The following is a 21,238-nucleotide window of genomic DNA, read 5'->3' as shown; positions in this document are numbered from 1 at the left end:
GATAGTGCTCAAGTTGGACATCTTACATGTAGTACATGCAACTTACTTCCTGGTCAGAGATTTCCTTCCCTGTTGCAAATGAACTCTAAGACTGTTCTGTAGCCCTTCTTTTACCTTGCACTATTGGGATAGAAGAATAGACCAAGAAGGAGTACTGTGGGCAGTAAATCATCGCTGTGCTTTTTAAGGCATGTTAAATGGTTATCTGTGAGGAGTGGGATTTTGGGAGGCAGGGAAGTATTCGGACTTTTTACTTTTCTATTTTTGTATTGTTTATTATTGTTATAATACAAGTATGTTTTGTATTAATAATGGGAAAAAGCATGAAACTAGAAAAGATTCTCAAGTAATTAGCACTTTGGTTAGTGACAGGATACCAACTGACTTCCTAGTAGTGAGGAGGTTTTACTAAAATCCTGTTTTGGAGCTTTCCTGGAGAACATTTCTTCTTACGTGTTCAGTCACGTGCTCTCTTGGCAGGCGCTCTTTCTCTTTCACACACACACCCACACACACCCTTACACCCTTCTTTTGGACCATTCCTTTGGGACAAGGGTGCTCAGTTGAGTGGATATAAGTTCTAACAAAAGGCGTAACAGAACCTCTCAGTGTCTCAATTTCCTTATCTTTAAAATGAGAACTATATGTTAAAATAGAAAAATAGCCTAGTATTAAGACACACACACATGTATGCATATATATACATATATGTATGTGTGTATACATATATGTATGTGTGATACATATATGTATATGTGTATGATTGCTTTTTAAGGTAAATTATTATAAGCTAGAGGAGGAGGAGTTAGTCATGTTATTAATACATTAAAGAAATGAGGCATTGAAGTATATGCTATTCTACCTACCAGGAACTTCTAGCTTCAGCGAGAAAGCTGGAAGAGAGCTTATTATATACATTATACATACCAATGTTTATTGAGCACTTGTATTTTAGCATACATATATGTTCACATTTATTGAGTGCTAAGTGACAGATATAGTTCAAACTCTTCATATTAACTTATTTTACTCTAACAACTATAAGGTATATACTTTTATTATCTCCATTTTATACATAAGGAAGCTGGAACATGGAGAGGTTAAGGAACTTGGCCATATTGACACAACTTGTCTGTGTGTGTGTTTTATTTTTGATGAAAGAAAAAGTAGCTGTCAGACATTTTTTATTTATAAGAATAAAATTGAAATTAAATTATTCTCATGCTCCAAGGTCATGACAGTATAGAGAAGCAGAAACGAGAACTCCATGCCTCACCTCTGGGGCAAGCTACATATCGTTATATGAAAATTCGGTCTCAGGTTGTCTGAATCCTTTGCTGGAAGGGTTATAATTAAAGTGTTTAAAATGACTTATCTTAAAGATAAGGTGAGATATTAATCTGACTTGGAGTGATTCTAGATCAGACCTGTTTTCTCTTTACCACAGGCTTATGTAACTGAATGTGTTTCAGTAGAATAGATTCAGAAACTTGGCTTTTTATACATACTCTTTTCAGTCATTCTAGGTGAAATATTTATGTGTATATGTACAATACATAAATATTTGTATGTGTAGATAGATAGAATGGAGATATATGTGGTTCAGAAATAGTTTAGTGAAACAGAATTAAATATAGAAACATACCTATGTTTATATCAGAATGTGACACATGACTAGAGATGTATTTCATATCAGTGGGGAAAGGTCAAATTTGTGAGAAATTGTATGATATTTCCCTTTGGAAAAAATTCTAGATAAGTACAGTTAAATTTTAAGTGAATTAAATGTCCAAATGTTAATATTTTAAATCATTATAAAAAATGTGGGTGGTATTTTTATTGGATTCCTGGGGGAGAAAGTATATTAGGAAATAAAGAATTTGGACTGCTCTTGTGATAGGTCATTTAACATGTTCATTTAACTGCCAAAAAGTTAGAATATTTGGTTTTAAATAGGAGATCAGACAGTGGAATAAATGATGAAATGCAATGTAGTCAACAAAAATAATAAGTATATCCACTAAGTATATAAAATACTGTATATGAACATAGGTATGTCCTATTTATTAACCATGTTAGAGTGGATGTTTAAAGACGAGTCAGAAGTAATTCTGGAGTGTTAAAGTAAACTTGTTGAATTTTTAGTTTCCTATACTTTCAAATGCATTTTAAAAACTAATGAAAAGGAATGATTTAAGTGGAATATTTTATCTTGTTGAAATAATTTCTAACTTTATTATGGTATTTCTGTTTTTAATCTCTACCTTGTCAGGCATGATATGAAAAGTATTAATTGAAGAAAGACTTTACTGTTCTATATAAATCAGCTTATCATATGTGATATGAAAAGTAACAATTAAAACCTGGAATGAATTAAAATATTTTCAGAGTAAAGGAAGTTTTAAATTAAAAAAAAAAAATGAAGTAATGGCTGAGTAGCAGTTGAATCTAATATTAGAAAGGTCTTATTGAACAAACTCATTTCTTTTTGGTAACTGGTATTCTGGTTTTAACCTTTTGAAAACATGCTCTCTAGATATTTTTATTTTGTTTTGACTCTCTGCTAAGGAAGATGAAGACTTAAGGTACTTGAAAAATGAAATAATGAAAAATTGATTCATTGTCATAAAAAAGGTGCTATAACTATAAAGTAATGTTGACCAACCAGAGCTGCTAATACGTCCAAATACACGTGTCCTTTTTTAGACTGACCACCTTGGGAGGTCATACTTGTATAATAATTAACATTTATTGAGTGAGTTTGTGAGTGTGTGTGTGAAAGAGAAGGAGAGAGAGAGGAAAAAAAGTTATTAGAAGGGGCCATGACAGACTGCTCTAATGGGTCAAATTGTGGTTTTATTTATGTTGTTTTCCTAAAATTGTTCTTCATAAAATAGGATGTGATTGATCTCTAATTTGAGTAGTGACATCTCTTGCTATATGTTTTATGTGAAGTTTTGGGTTTACAATAGATTTTGGGGAGCAGTTCAGTAAGAATAGTAGCATAATTAAGAGACAGGTGGTTGTATTTTTTTTTTTTTTTTTTTTTTTGTGGTATGCGGGCCTCACTGTTGTGGCCTCTCCCGTTGCGGAGCACAGGCTCCGGACGCGCAGGCTCAGCGGCCATGGCTCACGGGCCCAGCCGCTCCGCGGCATGTGGGATCTTCCCAGACCGGGGCACGAACCCGTGTCCCCTGCATCGGCAGGCGGATTCTCAACCACTGCGCCACCAGGGAAGCCCAGGTGGTTGTATTTTTGAGATGGGGTATTCTTTAAGGATGGTATGGTCTTTTTTTTTTTTTTTTTTTTTTTGGTACGCGGGCCTCTCACTGTCGTGGCCTCTCCCGTTGCGGAGCACAGGCTCCGGTCGCGCAGGCTCAGCGGCCATGGCCCACGGGCCCAGCCGCTCAGCGGCATGTGGGATCCTCCCGGACCGGGGCACGAACCCGTGTCCCCTACATCGGCAGGCGGACTCTCAACCACTGCGCCACCAGGGAAACCCAGATAGTATGATCTTTATAGTGTCTTCTATAATTTTTTTTTTAACACAGAATGGCTTTTGGGCAGGTCACTGCCATTTCTTTTTTTTTAAAATTAATTTTATTTTTGGCTGCATTGGATCTTCGTTGCTGCGCATCGGCTTTCTCTAGTTGCGGCGAGTGAGGGCCACTCCTTGTGGTGGTGCGCGGGCTTCTCTCATTGAAGTGGCTTCTCTTGTTGCGGAGCACGGGCTCTAGGTGCGTGGACTTCAATAGTTGTGGCTTGCGGGCTCTAGAGCACAGGCTCAGTAGTTGTGACGCACAGGCTTAGCTGCTCCATGGCATGTGGGCTCTTCTAGGACCGGGGCTCAAACCCGTGTCCCCTGCATTGGCAAGCTGATTCTTAATTTAATCACTGCGCCACCAGGGAAGTCCCTTTTATAATTTTTTTCTTTTTCAAAAGTATAAGCGTTTATTGTATAATGAAGAATTTCATGGATCATGGTAAAATTACATATTCTTCAGAAAAATCTCACCTCTTGTAATTGAGAACCAAATTTTTGGATGTATCAGAAATGACAGTTTGATTTCATAAAAGATTAAAACTTTTGAAATGTGTTAGCTATAACAGGAGTCAGCAAACTACCTATTTTTTCATGGTTAAAAAAAAAATCAAAAGACTAATACTTTGTGACATGTGAAATTCAAATTTTAGTACCCATAAGTAAAGTTTTATTGGAACGCAGCCACTTTTGCATTATAATTGCAGAGCTCAGTAGTTGTGACAGAGACCCTATATAGCATTCTCTTCACTTCTTACTGCTTTGCTGCACTGTGAATTTCAGTGCTGCAGTTATAACGTGACAGTATTTTGAGTGCCATGTATATTGCCAGTCTTCAATATCTATTTTATTTTTTTTTATACCAGTGCATATCTATCATGTCAAAACAAGAAAAGAAGAGAACAATGGACTCTGAGTGGCATGCTTTTTAAGGCACAGTGGAGTGTGTATTATTTTATTATTGAATTAGATAGCAAGAAACTGTTCTTATTTTGCAGTGACACTGTGGTAGAATACAGTATATGTTGACATTACTAGACTAAGCATACACCACAGTATTCTCAACTCTCAAAATTTTAAAGTAACAGTCCATTTGAAGTGGAATATCTCACTACAGCATAACTTCATAAAAAACAAAATTGAAAATTTTATTTGCCAACAAAATAAGTTGCCAACTTATTTTGCCAACAAAATAAGTTTCTTAGTGACTCATTCGTTAGCCAAGCAAAGAAAGCTATTTACTGATGGTGAGTTAATTAAACTGTGTTTGATTGCAGCAAAGAAATGTGTCCAGAGAAAATAAACTTGTTTTAGACTATTAACTTTTTGGCAAGAACAGTTGACTTAGGAGTTGAGGACATTTGAAACAACATCAGTAGTCAATTTAAAACGGCAAAAGGTTTTGAGTGGTTTTCCTTGTCTCTTGATGAGTTCACAGATTTTATTGATACTACTCAGTTGTTGTTTATTGGAGGAGTCAATGCCAAGTTTGAAGTGGCAGAAAAATTAGCCTCTATGGATAATCTGTGTAGAACAACTACAGGCAAGAGTATTTTCAAAGTTGAGAAAACACTAAGTACAACCTGAGGTGGAATCTGCTAAGATGTGCTGCAGCTGATGGTGGTAAAAATATGTGTGAAACAGAAAAAGCCTTAGTTGGACTCATTTACAAAGCTTGTAAAAATGTGAGGTGTTCAAAGCCTACTTCTTTTTTTTTTTTTCAAAGCCTACTGTTATTCATTGTATTATTCATCAACAGGTACTTTGCAGAAAATAGGTGAATTTATCACGTTATTGAATCAGTATTGTGGTTTTTTTTTTTTTTTTTTTTTTTTTTTTTTTTTTTGTGGTACACGGGCCTCTCACTGTTGTGGCCTCTCCCATTGCGGAGCGCAGGCTCGGGACGCGCAGGCGCAGCGGCCATGGCTCACGGGCCCAGCCGCTCCGCGGCATGTGGGATCTTCCCGGACCGGGGCACGAACCCGCGTCCCCTGCATCGGCAGGCGGACTCTCAACCACTGCGCCACCAGGGAAGCCCTTGAATCAGTATTGTTAATGGTGAATTCCATTTGCTCTCATGGACCTAACTAGCATCAGCTGCACAAATTTTTGTTAGAAATAGAAGCTGAATATCCTGACTGGCTTAGCAGTGGTAACATTGCAGTTTTTTGATTTTAGGACTGAGATTGAAATTTTTCTGAACAAAGGGGACTGCCCTCAACCACTGTTATCAAATACTGATTGGCTTTGGAAATCAGCTTTTTCTGCAGAGTTAGAAATATTTTTAAATGAATTTAACCTAATATTACGAGGCAAAATAGCGCCCATATGTGAAATTTAGCTGCAGTAAAGTCATTTGAGTGGTAACTTAATGTTTGAATTACATGTAACATCAAGCTGCTTTATACACTTCTCATCCCATCAAAGTGAGATCTTCATTCCCACATGAATTTGCTTGAATATATTTTCCAACCTCAAACTACAGTTCCAGCAGCATTTTTCAGACATTGATGCAAGTGCAAAGAATGTTTTCATAATTCAGAATCAATTTAATTGTGCATCTGAGGAACTTCTACCTAACCTTCAATTGGATGTGATTAATCTGCACTGTAGTGACATACTGAGAGGCAAATATCAAAAGAATAATCAAATAGACTTCTCTAACTGCCTTTGAAATAATGAATATGCTCAAAGTCATATGCTTCCAGGTTTATATCAGCATTCGGCAGTACTTACTTTTCAGAAAAGACTTTTTCAAAGATAAATCCATAAAATCTGATCATCATTATCAGATGAGTACTTGCAGTATATTTTGATTATAGGAAACTCAAATTAAGCAGAATGTTCCCCCTTCCCCTGCCAATTCCATTCTTTTCATTATCATACTGATCTATTACAATATATTATATAGTTATCGTATACATCTTTAAAAAAATTTTTAAATTCATTTATTTATTTTTGGCTGCCTTGGGTCTTCATTGCCGTGTGTGAGCTTTCTCTAGTTGTGGCAAGTGGGGGCTACTCTTTGTTGCGTTGCGCGGGCTTCTCATTGCAGTGGCTTCTCGTGGTGCATGGGCTCTAGGCACGTGGGCTTCGGTAGTTGTGGCACACAGGCTCAGTAGTTGTGGCTCTCGGTCTCTAGAGCACAGGCTCAGTAGTTGTGGCGCATGGGCTTAGTTGCTCCGTGGTATGTGGGATCCTCCCGGACCAGGGATCAAACCCGTTTCTCCTGTATTGGCAGGTGGGTTCTTAACCACTGCGCCACCAGGGAAGTCCCATTACATCTTAAATTTTGTCAACAAAAAGTTTGTGGGAAGCTTTTCTCTCTTGTTATATAAACATCTGCATGATTTTGCCTAGTGCCCTACAGTGACTAAAATATTTATGATTAGGCTCTTTCCAAAGTTTGTGGTATCCTCTGTTCTATAGCAGTGCTTCTCAAACTTGAATGTACATAATTTTTTGAGGCTTTTGTTAAAATATGGATTCTGATTTGGTGGGTCTGGAGTGGAACCCAAGATTTTGCTTTTCTTATAAGCATCTGAGGTGATAACAGATGCTGCTGTCAGTGGACTGCATTTTGAGAAGCAAGGCTCTAGTATTCAAGGTTATGTAGATTTTTAGACAGGTATGCTAATATTTGTTATGTGCCAGGAGTTACACCAGGGTCTTTTGGACATACTGACTTTTAAAATATCACAAAAACTTGTTAGAAGGTGTTAAGGACTACAGTGGGGTTGGGACCCTAGTAAGGGTTTTCAGTTAGAAGCTAATTGTTTTGTTTTGTTTTCGCTTGAATGTACAGCTTCCTCTAGGACCTCATGGAGGAGAGGAAGCTATACACCTAAGAAACAAAAACAATGGGAAACAAAATACCACATTGTTAGCTGGTGCAAGTCAAATAGGGACTAATGTCCTCATCTTTCCTGCTAAATTCTATTGGGCCAGCAACCAGTTTCCAAGCCAAAGAGTGGACATAGTATATATAGCACATACATGTTTTGTAAACATTTTCTCGCAGTCTCTTGCTTTCCTTTTCATTTTTATAACAGTGTTTTTTGAACTAGCAAATTCAAATTTTTGATTAAATCCAATTTATTATTTTCTTTTTAAAAAATTATTTTTAAGAATTGTGATAAAATATACATAAATAAAATTTACCATTTTAACATGTATGGTTCAGTGGCATTAAGTACATTCTTACTGTCGTACTGCCATCACCACTATGTCTCCAGAACTTTATCTTCCCCAAGCAAATCTCTGTACCCATTAAACACTAACTCCCTATTCCACCTTGTCCCTCAGACCTTGGCATCCATGATTCTACTTTCTGTCTCTGTGAATTTGACTACTCTAGGACTCTAGAGTAATCGCCGTGCTATTTTCCACAGTGACCGCACCAGTTTACATTCCCACCACCAACACACAAGGGTTCATACAGTAATTGTTCTTCTGTGTCTTGCATATTTCACTTAGCATAATGTCTTCAAAGTTCATCTATGTTCTAGTCAAAATTTCCTTCATTTTTAATGCTGAATAGGATTACATTTTATGTGTATACTACATTTTATTTATTCATCCATTCATTCATTGGTGGACACTTAGGGTACTCTTTCCTTTTGGCTATTGGGAATAATGCCATCAACATGGATGTACAAATATCTCTTTGAGTCTTTGCTTTTACTTCCTTTGGGGGTGAAGCACACCCACATACACACATACACACACTTTCTGGATAATGTAGTAATTTTATCTTTGGAACTTTCTGGATAATGTAGTAATTCTGTGTTTAAATTTTGAGGAACTGCTGTACTGTTTTCCACAGTGACTGCCCCAGTTTACATTCCCACCACCAACACACAAGGGTTCAAACTTCTCCACATCCTTGCTAACACTTGTTATTGTTTTTTGATAATAGCCATCCTAATGGGTGTGAAGTGGTATCTCACTGTGGTTTTAATGTGCATTTCCCTAATGATTAATGATATTAATGATATCAGTTTTAGGTCTTTATGTTTAGGTATTTGATCCATTTTGAGTTAATTTTTGTATCTGGTGTTAAGGTAAGGGTTCAACTTAACATTTTTACATGTGGATATCCAGTTTTTCAAATACAAATACCATTTGTTGAAAAGACTTTTTTCCACATAGAATGGTCTTGGTGCTCTTATTTCTGGGCTCTCTATTTTATCCCATTGGTTTATATGTCTGTCTTTATACTAGACCATATATATATTTTTTGACTTTCGACAAAGCCACCAAGGCTATTTATTGGTGGATGCAGAATTTTGCTGTTTATGTTTTTCAATGAATGGTGGTTAATAAAACAGGAAAACCACATGGTAAAAAATCCTTGCCCTCATACCATATACAAATATTAATTTAGGATAAATCATGGACCCAAGCAGAAAAATATAAAACTTGAAAAGATTACTATGTTTGTTTTTTTATTTCTGAGATATACATTTTAAAGTAATAACTAGAATTATGATTTATAACATTATACCAGAACATATAAGATTTTCAGAAAATTCATGTAATGTCTGAAACATTATATTAACATATTTCCATACAAATAACCCAAAGAAAGTTTAGTATTAGTTTTTTGTTTGTTTGTTTGTTTTATATTGCAGGTTCTTGTTAGTCATCAATTTTATACACATCAGTGTATACATGTCAATCCCAATTGCCCAATTCAGCACACCACCATCCCCACCCCACTGCGGTTTTCCCCCTTTGGTGTCCATACAATTGTTCTCTACATCTGTGTCTCAACTTCTACCCTGCAAACCGGTTCATCTGTACCATTTTTCTAGGTTCCACGTACATGTGTTAATATACGATATTTGTCTTTCTCTTCTGACTTCACTCTGTATGACAGTCTCTAGATCCATCCACGTCTCAACAAATGACTCAGTTTCGTTCCTTTTTATGGCTGAGTAATATTGCATTGTATACATGTACCACATCTTCTTTATCCATTCATCTGTCGATGGGCATTTAGGTTGCTTCCCTGACCTGGCTATTGTAAATAGTGCTGCAGTGAACATTGGGGTGCATGTGTCTTTTTGAATTATGGTTTTCTCTGGGTATATGCCCAGTAGTGGGATTGCTGGATCATATGGTAATTCTGTTTTTCATTTTTTAAGGAACCTCCATACTGTTCTCCATAGTGGCTGTATCAATTTACATTCCCACCAACAGTGCAAGAGGGTTCCCTTTTCTCCACACCCTCTCCAGCATTTGTTGTTTGTAGATTTTCTGATGATGCCCATTCTAACTGGTGTGAGGTGATACCTCATTGTAGTTTTGATTTGCATTTCTCTAATAATTAGTGATGTTGAGCAGCTTTTCATGTGCTTCTTGGCCATCTGTATGTCTTCTTTGGAGAAATGTCTAATTAGGTCTTCTGCCCATTTTTTGATTGGGTTGTTTGTTTCTTTAATATTGAGCCGCATGAGCTGTTTATATATTTTGGAGATTAATCCTTTGTCTATTGATTCGTTTGCAAATATTTTCTCCCATTCTGAGGGTTGTCTTTTTGTCTTGTTTATGGTTTCCTTTGCTGTGCAAAAGCTTTTAAGTTTCATTAGGTCCCGTTTGTTTATTTTTGTTTTTATTTCCATTACTCTAGGAGGTGGATCAAAAAAGATCTTGTTGTGAGTTATGTCAAACAAAGAGTGTTCTTCCTATGTTTTCCTCTAAGAGTTTTATAGTGTCTGGTCTTAAATTTAGGTCTCAAATCCATTATGAGTCTATTTTTGTGTATGGTGTTAGGGAGTGTTCTAATTTCATTCTTTTACATGTAGCTGTCCAGTTTTCCCTGCACCACGTATTGGAGAGACTGTCTTTTCTCCATTGTATATCTTTGCCTCCTTTGTCATAGATTAGTTGACCATAGGTGCATGGGTTTATCTCTGGGCTTTCTATCTTGTTTCATTGATCTATATTTCTGGTTTTGTGCCTGTACCATATTGTCTTGATTACTGTAGCTTTGTAGTATAGTCTGAAGTCAGGGAGTCTGATTCCTCCAGCTCCGTTTTTTTCCCTCAAGAGTGCTTTGGCTATTCGGGGTCTTTTGTGTCTCCACACAAATTTTAATATGATTTGTTCGAGTTCCATAAAAAATGCCATTGGTAATTTGATAGGGATTGCATTGAATCTGTAGATTGCTTTGGGTAGTATAGTCATTTTTACAATATTGATTCTTCCCATCAAAGAAGATGGTATATCTCTCCATCTGTTGGTATCATCTTTAAGTTCTTTCATCAGTGTCTTATAGTTTTCTGCATACAGGTCTTTTGTCTCCCTAGGTAGGTTTATTCCTAGGTATTTTATTCTTTTTGTTGCAATGGTAAATGGCACTGTTTCCTTAATTTCTCTTTCAGATTTTTCATCATTAGTATATAGGAATGCAAGAGATCTTTGTGGATTAATTTTGTGTCCTGCAACTTTACTAGATTCACTGATGAGCTCTAGTAGTTTTCTGGTGGCATTTTTAGGATTCTCTATAGTATCATGTCATCTGCAAACAGTGACAGTTTTACTTCTTCTTTTCCAGTTTGTATTCCTTTTATTTCTTTTTCTTTTCTGATTGCCATGACTAGGACTTCCAAAACTATGTTGAATAATAGTGGTGAGAGTGGACATCCTTGTCTTGTTCCTGATCTTAAAGGAAATGCTTTCAGTTTTTCACCATTGAGAATGATGTTTGCTGTGGGGTAGTCTTATATGGCCTTTATTATGTTGAGGTAGGTTCCCTCTATGCCCACTTTCTGGAGAGTTTTTATCATAAATGGGTGTTGAATTTTGTCAAAAGCTTTTTTCTGCATCTGTTGAGATGATTATATGGTTTTTCTTCTTCAATTTGTAAATATGGTGTATCACATTGATTGACTTGCATATATTGAAGAATTCTTGCATCCCTGAGATAAATCCCACTTGATCATGGTGTATAATCCTTTTAATGTGTTGTTGGATTCTGTTTGCTAGTATTTTGTTGAGGATTTTTGCATCTATATTCATCAGTGATATTGGTCTGTAATTTTCTTTTTTTGTAGTATCTTTGGTTTTGGTATCAGGGTGATGGTGGCCTTGTAGAATGAATTTGGGAGTGTTCCTTCCTCTGCAATTTTTTGGAAGAGTTTGAAAAGGATGGGTGTTAGCTCTTCTCTGAATGTTTGATAGAATTCACCTGTGAAGCCATCTGATCCTGGACTTTTGTTTGTTGGAAGATTTTTAATCACAGTTTCAATTTCATTTCTTGTGATTGGTCTGTTCATATTTTCTATTTCTTCCTGGTTCAGTGTTGGAAAGTTATACCTTTCTAAGAATTTGTCCATTTCTTCCAGGTTGTCCATTTTATTGGCATAGAGTTGCTTGTAGTAGTCTCTTAGGATGCTTTGTATTTCTGCGGTGTCTGTTGTAACTTCTCCTTTTTCATTTCTAATTCTATTGATTTGAGTCCTCTCCCTCTTTTTCTTGATGAGTCTGGCTAATGGTTTATCAATTTTATCTTCTCAGAGAACCAGCTTCTAGTTTTATAGAACTTTGCTGTTTTCTTTGTTTCTATTTCATTTATTTCTACTCTGATCTTTATGATTTCTTTCCTTCTGCTAACCTTGGGTTTTGTTTGTTCTTCTTTCTCTAGTTTCTTTAGGTGTAAGGTTAGATTTTTTATTTGAGATTTTTCTTATTTCTTGAGGTAGGTTTGTATAGCTATAAACTTCCCTCTTCAGCTGCTTTTGCTGCATCCCATAGGTTTTGGATCATTGTGTTTTCATTGTGATGTGTTTCTAGGTATTTTTTGTAGGTCCTTTTCTTCTCTTGTGTTTCCCACTTAGAGAAGTTCCTTTAGCATTTGTTGTAGAGCTGGTTTGGTGGTGCTGAATTCTCTTAGCTTTTGCTTGTCTGTAAAGCTTTTGATTTCTCCATCGAATCTGAATGAGATCCTTGCTGGGTAGAGTAATCTTGGTTGTAGGTTTTTCCCTTTCATCACTTTAAGTATATCATTCCAGTTTCTTCTGGCTTGTAGAGTTTCTGCTGAGAAATCAGCTGTTAACCTTTTGGGAGTTCCCTCGTGTGTTATTTGTCGTTTTTCCCTTGCTGCTTTCAATAATTTTTCTTCGTCTTTAATTTTTGCCATTTTGATTACTATGTGTCTCAGAGTGTTTCTCCTTGGGTTTATCCTGTATGGGACTCTCTGTGCTTCCTGGATGTGGGTGGCTCTATCCTTTCCCATGTTAGGGAAGTTTTCAACTATAATCTTTTCAGATATTTTCTCGGGTCCTTTCTCTCTCTCTTCTCCTTCTGGGACCCCTATAATGTGAATGTTGTTGGGTTTAATGTTGTCCCAGAGGTCTCTTAGGCTGTCTTCATTTCTTTTCATTCTTTTTTCTTTAGTCTGTTCTGCAGCAGTGAATTACACCATTCTGACTTCCAGGTCAGTTATCCGTTCTTCTGCCTCAGTTATTCTGCTATTGATTCCTTCTAGTTTAGTTTTCATTTCAGTTATTGTATTGTTTATCCCTGTTTGTTTGATCTTTAATTCTTCTAGGTCTTTGTTAAACATTTCTTGCATATTCTCAATATTTGCCTCCATTGTTTTTCCAACGTCCTGGATCATCTTCACTCTCATTATTCTGAATTCCTTTTCTGGAAGGTTGCCTATCTCCACTTCATTTAGTTGTTTTTCTGGGGTTTTATCTTGTTCCTTCATTTGGTACATAGCCCTCTGCCTTTTCACCTTGTGTATCTTTTTGTGAATGTGGTTTTTGTTCCACAGGCTGCAGATTGTAGTTCTTCTTGCTTCTCCTGTCTGCCCTCTGGTGGATGAGGCTATCTGAGAGGCTTGATGGGAGGGACTGGTGGTGGGTGGAGCTGACTGTTGCTGGCAGAGCTCAGTAAAACTTTAATCTGCTTGACTGCTGATGGGTGGGGCTGGGTTCCCTCCCTGTTGGTTGCCTGAGGCAACCCAACACTGGAGCCTACCTGGACTCTTTGGTGGGGTAATGACAGACTGTGAGAGGGCTCATGACAAGGAGCACTTCCCAGAACTTCTGCTGCCAGTGTCCTTGTCCCCACAGTGAAACAGAGCCACACCCTGCCTCTGCCGGAGACCCTCCAACACTGGCAGGTAGGTGTGGTTCAGTCTCCCCTGGGGTCACTGCTCTTTCCCCTGGGTCCTGATGCGCACACTACTTTGTGTGTGCCCTCCAAGAGTGGAATCTCTGTTTCCCTCAGTCCTGTTGAAGTCCTGCAATGAATTCCCACTAGACTTCATAGTCAGATTCTCTAGGAATTCCTCCTCTCATTGCCAGACCCCCAGGTTGGGAAGCCTGACGTGGGGCTCAGAACCTTCACTCCAGTGGGTGGACTTCTGTGGTATAAGTTTTCTCCAGTCTGTGAGTCACCCACCCAGCAGTTATGGGATTTGATTTTACTGTGATTGCACCCGTCCTACTGTCTCATTGTGGCTTCGCCTTTGTCTTTGGATGTGGGTATCTTTTTTGGTGAGTTCCAGTGTCTTCCTGTCGATGATTGTCCAGCAGCTAGTTGTGATTCTGGTGTTCTTGCAAGAGGGAGTGAGAGCATGTCCTTCTACTCCGCCATCTTGGTTAAATCCACTATGTTTTTTACTTTGGGACATGCAAAGTTTTCTTGGAAAGAATAGAAAAATAATAACTGTAAATAGAGAAATTAGATAATTTTCACTTCACCAAAATTAGACACTTCTGCTTGTGAAACATTATGAAGAAAATGGAAAAAAAAATCAGAGCCTTCGTGCAAATGCTCTTCTTATCTATCTATCTATCTGTATCTGTTATCTGACAGTGACTGTTTCTGATGTAATAGCAGGATCAGAAAAAAATTGAAAGTACTGGTGATACTTGAAAGTACATAGTCAGGAGTATACTTATAATAGAAACCAGATTCCAGGGACCTAAGGAGGATAGGGTTATAAATCACTAGTTCAAGGAAAGGATTAAATGATAATAGTAATAGCACGGAATTCAAGCAAAAGTTTTTTTGTTTTTTCTTTTTTAAAGACATATAAATGAGGCAGAGAAGGCAGGGAGGGAAAAGATGCAAGAGGGGGGGGGGATACATGCAAATCAAGATTCCTTGAATATCAAGAAGGAATGGGATCAAAAGCAAGAGCGGAAGGCTTTAGCTTTTTGAAGGTAGCTACCTTTTTGTCTAAGATTGAAGAATGACGAATGGCCAGGGAATATATATGCAGGTACAGGAATGCTAATAAACATGGAAGGATGGCCATTATCCATGTAGTCCTCTATCCAGATGAAGATGGAAGGTAATGAAGGGAACTTTAAAGGGTGAGATCTATAGGAATAGCTCTTAACCTTTAGGAAAGAGGAATGTCAGGGTACATGGAAGTGGTCTAGTGTAATTTATAAATGCTCCACATGTGATTCTGAATTCTGATAATATCCTCCCTGCTCCCTTTGAGAACCAATCATTTATGTCAGTTCTAAGGTTTTATCAGTAGAGAATTAGCAGATATGGATAAAAGAATTTTTAAGAGTTTAATTGAACTTTAACTAGAATTTGTGGTGCTTTAGTTTACATAGTAGTAGTTACAGGAGGGCACTCATTTTTCCCCCTTAATTTCAGGGTTATTGTTTAATAATAGATGTTACCTTAGTTATCTGCTTGATATATGTGTGTGTTTTCTGTCTATCTGATAGGAACTGAAAACTATCAACTGTACAAAAAATTTTGGGGATGTGACAGTAATAAGAGTCTTCCCAGTTTAAAATTAGTCAGATAAAGTATATATAAGCAAAATAAGTAATAATACCACTTAGTGCCAAAATTCTATATCAGCTTAGAATAGGGAGATCGCATTATGGACCTGGGTCCATTAATGGCTCATGAAATCAGTTTAGTAGCTCACAAATCAGTGTTTTTCCTTTTTAATGGACTAGAATAGACTAGAAAATACTGGAGTGTACTGCATACAGTAAGAAGTATTTGTGGAACTTTTACTATGTGTATGTGTGTAGTGATTTGGGTGAAAATATATTTCTTAATGTAGATTGCAGTCAAAAGTATTGGAAATCCACCATCACCGTAGATTATTTTGATAAATAAGTGTGGACATTATAAACATCTTTAAGTCCTTACTTTCATCTGTTTTTAGAATTCGCTGAGTTTATATTGACATCTCAACTAATTGCATACACATATTTTGTGATGTGTGTATATAAATACATATGTATGTGCGTGTACTTTTTTTTTTTTTATCTTAATAGGTGCAATGGATGAGCTTCATAGTCTGGATCCAAGAAGGCAAGAATTATTGGAAGCTAGGTTTACAGGAGTTGCAAGTGGGAGCACTGGGAGCACAGGCAGTTGCAGTGTTGGAGCTAAAGTAAGTAAAATTGTAATCTTTATTTGACATTTTTTCCTTGTATTAAATGATATAAAATATATTTTGTAAAGGATCCCTACGTACGTACTTACCAGCAAATTATACCTACTATAATTTTTATAATGTGTAGAAAAAAATCCATTGTTTTTATACCTGATTTCTAGTATAGCATAATAAATATATTTTGGGGCATTATGTTATAATATAGCATAATAGGTTTCAGGGGTAAAAAGGAGTTTGGTAGATTGTACTGCCTTTCTTCCATTTACATAATTTTTACCTTTCCTGTCCTTTGTTTTTGATTCTTCCTTGCCCCATCACCCATGTTTCTATTGTGTATGTTCCTATCTGTACGCTAATCCACTGCTGCTCACTGCTGCATAAAATTAATAGTGTATCTGTTGGGCCTTCCCGTGGTAGATATCAGGTTGTCTCCAACTCCCCACTACCTCACACTGCAGTGAATTTCTTGTAATTGTTCCCTTACGGAACTTTGTGAGCATTTGTTTAGAATATATTCCCAAGAGCACAATTGATAAGGCATAGGGTATGTATAGATTTAAATTGAATAAACAGCGCAAGATTGCTATTCAGAATAGTTGTATAAAACTAATAAAACTAACCTGCACTCTCAGCATAATGTATCTTTGTTTGAGTTGTACCATCAATTATTTTGAGCATTTCTTCAATGCTTGTTAGCTTTTTGGGAGTCTTATAAATTGTTCCAGTTCTTTGCCTATTTTTCTGTCAGAATTACTTTCTTTTTCAAACTGATTTTCCCATGTTCCTTGTATATTCTACATATTTATGCCATGTTGATTACATACAGTACAAATAACTTTTGCCATTTTGTCATGTCTGTTAACTTTGTTCATGATGTCCAACATTGTACAGAACTATTTAATTCTGTTGTATTCAAACTCACCAATTTTTTGCTTTATGGTCTGTACCTAAGAAAAACAGTCGTCACCATTAACCATCTGGGTCAAATAGACCTTTTTGCTATGTTTATATTTTATTTTACTAATTTACAACAATAAGAATAAAACTGTAATGAAAAACAACTTTATTAGAAATTTTAATATGAATTTAAACATACTTAAAAATCTCTTTGTATCAAGTAAATCTTGGTGCACAAACATCATAAAAGATGAAGGATGTTGTTGTGTGTCCTTTGAGCATAATGAAATGGTCCAGGTTCTTGTTGCAGAATATTGTATGGTGAAGTCCTTCAGTTGAATGACTTAACTGATGAGAATACCATGTTTCCCTTTTTTTTTCCCCTTAGAAATGTATTGCCCTATTCATTGATTTTTGAATTTGAGAAAATTCATCTAGGATACTGTCATTTGAAGACTCAGATTTCATTTATATAGTCAGTGTCACCTTCATCAGTTTTAGGTGCTGTTATCTCTTTGTATTTATTTTCTGATTTGTCTAATAATTATAAATTGTCTTCTGTCATTTTCTCCTCTTGATTATCTTAAGTAGAAAATGAAAATTTCTTAGTTCTCAGCTGGAGTCAATGAAAGCTAAAATCAGACTACAAAGATGGTTTCTTAGTCATTTATACATTTTTGAAAGATGATGTGGTACTTTGGACAAGGCAAGAAGATAACTAAAAGATCATAATTTATTTGACTATTGCATCGTCCTTTTAGGTCATTAAATCTGTGTTGTTTTTCTATTTCTACTATAATAAATTATCACCAAGTTGCTCAAAACAGTACAGATTTATTATCTTACAGTTCTGTGGCATCAGAATTCTGACACCGCTCTCATTGAGCTAGAATCAAGGTGTCTGCAAGGCTGCATTCCTTTCTGGGAGCTCTAGGGAAGGATCTTTTCGCCTTGCCTTTTCCAGCTTTGAGAGGCTGCCTGCATTCCTTGGCTGGTGGTTTCCTTCCTCCATCTTCAAAGGCAGCAATGTTGTATCTCTCTTACGGTTCTTTGGCAGTCACATGTTTTGGACCATAGCCTAGAAGGTTCTTCACTTTTAAGTACTCATGTGATTAGATTGGGCCCACCCCAATTTGGATAACCTGGTATAATTTCCCCAATTCAAAATTCTTATCCTTAATCACATCTGCAAGTCCGTTTTGCCATGTAAAATAACATTCACAGATTCTGGTGTTTAGGGCATGGACATCACTAGGAGGCCAATATTTTGCCTATCATACCATCATTCTTCCATTTTCTTTTTATTTTAGTAGTTTTTCTTTGTATTAACATAATTGGGAATAATTGATGAACAGTGATAAGTAATGATGAGTTCCTAGGATGGTATAATAACAAAATATAGGAAAAGTAAGATCAGTAAGATCCGATAATGTGTTGCAGATTGATGAAAGGGCAGTGGACATCTGGTAATTAACTGCAAGCTAGAATGTGTGTTATTCTATGAAAAGTAAATCTTTGTTTTATTCTATGAATGGTCTCTAAGAAAGAATAAAAGTCCTGAAATATTAATTATTATAAACAGGATTACTTGAAAAAGAAGGTAAAAAACTAAAATTGGGTCCAGTGGACTCTGATGGTATTCTAAAAGTTGAACACTTCTTCCCCACTCCTGAGGCACAAAGATATTCTACAGCTCCTATTAATTGTACAGTTTTACTTTTATATTTACTCTTTAGTCTGAGGTCTTATCTTTTACATAGTATTGATAGAGATCGAGTTTTATTTTTCTCCATGTAGTAAACCAGTTTTCTCCACAGTGCTTCTTAAATTATCCATATTTTCCCACTGACTTGTGCCGGCACCTGTATCATATATTAAGTTGCCATGTGTATATACCAATCTGTGTCTGAGATTTCTCTAATGTTCTGATGGTCTCTCTGTGTTCTTGTGCCAGTATCACATAAAAAAGAAGAATACAATTGTATTTTGGTATGTCTTCTTTATATGGTGGAGCAATTCTCTCCTTTAATCTTCTTTTGTAAGGTTGACTTAAATATTTATGGATATTTATTCCCTCATATAAAATTTGAGCATCTCTTTGTTTGCTTGTTAGCATTTGGCGATTATTCTTCTATAATAACTTATTTGTATCTTTTTCCTTAAAAGATTCAAATGGAATTTTTATTCTGAATGCATTGAATTTATAGATTAATTTCGGGAGTACTGAAATCTATAAGATTAGGTTGTCCCATCCAAGTACATTAAATGTCTTTCCATTTGTTCAGTTCTCTCTGTAGAGTTCTTAAGAATTCTTGGCTAGTTTTTATGAATTTTGGGGGCTTATTCCTGGATACTTTAAAGTTTTTGTGGCTGAAGTACTTTTTATTATATTTTCTAGTTGGCTATTGCTGACCTAGGGTTTTTAAAAATTTTTATAGGCTGGTCTTGTATGTAGCAGTCTTGCTTTTGGTCTCTTATTGGTTGTACTACTCCGTTGATTCTTCTCTAAGAGAAATAGTTAGCTTTCCCCAATTTTTTTTTTTTAATATTGGTCATGAGCTTCAGTACTATGTCTTGTTGAGAAGGAATCATCTAAAGTTTCTCCATTAAGTGTAGTGTTTGTTATAGGTTTTGTGTATATAACCATGACCAAATTACAGAAGAACTTTTCTATTACTGGTTATTTAAGAAGTTTTTGTTTGTTTTTAATATAATAAGTATAACAAATTTTAAAAAAATGTTGAAGTTTGCATTGCTGTGATAAACCCTACTTGGTTACGATACACTATTTTATTTATTTATTTATTTTTGGCTGTGTTGGGTCTTTGTTGCTGCACATGGGCTTTTCTCTAGTTGTGGCGAGCAGGGGCTACTCTTCATTGCGGCGTGCGGGTTTTTCACTCTGGTGGCTTCTCTTGTTGTGGAGCATGGGCTCCAGGCGTACGGGCTTCAGTAGTTGTGGCATGTGGGCTTAGTAGTTGTGGCTCGTGGGCTCTAGAGCACAGGCTCAGTAGTTGTGGTGCACGGACTTACTTGGCTCCATGGCATGTAGGATCTCCCTGGACCAGGGCTCGAACCCACGTCCCCTGCATTGGCAGGCAGATTCTTAACCACTGTGCCACCAAGGAAGTCCCTGATACACTATTTAAAAAAATAGTGTATTAGGGGACTTCCCTGGTGGTCCAGTGGTAAAGAATCTGCCTTCCAGCGCAGGGGACGTGGGTTCGACCTCTGGTCGAGGAACTAAGATCCCACATGGTGTGGGGCAAATAAGCCCGCGCGCCACAACTACTGAGCTTGCGCACCTCAACGAGAGAGCCTGCATGCTGCAAACTACAGAGCCCATGCGCTCTGGAGCCTGCACGCCACAACTAGAGAGAGAAAACCCTCACGCCACAACTAGAGAGAAACCCATGCACTGCAACTATGTCCCGACGCAGCCAAAAGAATAAAGATAAATAAATAAATATGAAAAAATACTTTTGGATTTAATACATGATTAACTATTTTAGTTAGGATTTTTACATATATGCTTATAAGAGAAATAGATGCACAGACCTGAAGAGTAATTTAGTGAGTTTTGACAAATGTGTATACTTGTAGTAATCCATGTTCCTTTTAAGATACAGAACATTTTCATCACTCTACCTTGTCTGTTTTATAAAACAGTGTCACACTAGCCCCATAAAATGAACTGCTGCTTCTTTCACTATTTTCAATTTTTTCAACATCCTGTATGTGGTAGAAAATGTTCATGGGAAGATGAGTAGACATTTACCTGTAAAACTGTCTTGGCCTGGGGTTTGTTGCAAGGAAGGTCTTTCACTACCATTTAACTTTCTTTAATATTATTTAGTTTATTAATCTATTTCAGTTAAGCTTTTCAAACTTAATAGTGTATGGTTATAACACTTTAAAAAATCTCCTTTGTTATTTCATTTCCGTTTATTCTTTCAGTTCTCCTTTTCTGTTCATTCTTGCCAGAGCCCTGACTAATCAAAGAAACAGATATTGGTTTTAATCTATTTCACTTTTTTTCCCCCATTGATTTCTATCATCATAATTTACTTGTTACTTTACTTATTACTTTGGATTTGCTCCATTGCTCTTCTTCCAGCTATTGAGTTGAATGAGTCAGATTATTTATTTATTTATATAGAGACAGAATTAACATACGATAAAATGTATAGATTTTAAGTGTTTGGTTATGAGAGTCCCCCCCATGGTTTTCATTAAGTTATGTATAATTTACATAGGGTAAAATTCACCCCTTTTTATCATATAGTTCTGCTATAAGTTTTGTGAATGTATACAATTGTGTAATTCCCACCACAATTAAGATATAAAATACTCCTCAGTGTCCTTTTGCACTCTACCCCTTTAGGTTGCCTCTGGCAACCACT

General features: G+C 36.4%; 1 protein-coding gene across 1 annotated transcript in view; it reads left to right on the top strand.

Moving 5' to 3' along the window:
• The window catches only part of TLK1 (tousled like kinase 1), a 152,473-nt gene that overhangs the window by 29,685 nt on the left and 101,550 nt on the right, over positions 1–21,238 (top strand). Inside the window, exon 2 of the mRNA XM_059053516.2 lies at positions 15,817–15,935. Within this exon, the coding sequence (XP_058909499.1) occupies positions 15,817–15,935 (119 nt within the window). The remainder of the gene's footprint in view (positions 1–15,816; positions 15,936–21,238) is intronic.

Source organism: Kogia breviceps, chromosome 2, assembly GCF_026419965.1.
Source record: "Kogia breviceps isolate mKogBre1 chromosome 2, mKogBre1 haplotype 1, whole genome shotgun sequence".
In the NCBI taxonomy this organism is placed as follows: domain Eukaryota; kingdom Metazoa; phylum Chordata; class Mammalia; order Artiodactyla; family Physeteridae; genus Kogia; species Kogia breviceps.
This window is presented reverse-complemented; position numbering and strand designations above follow the sequence as displayed.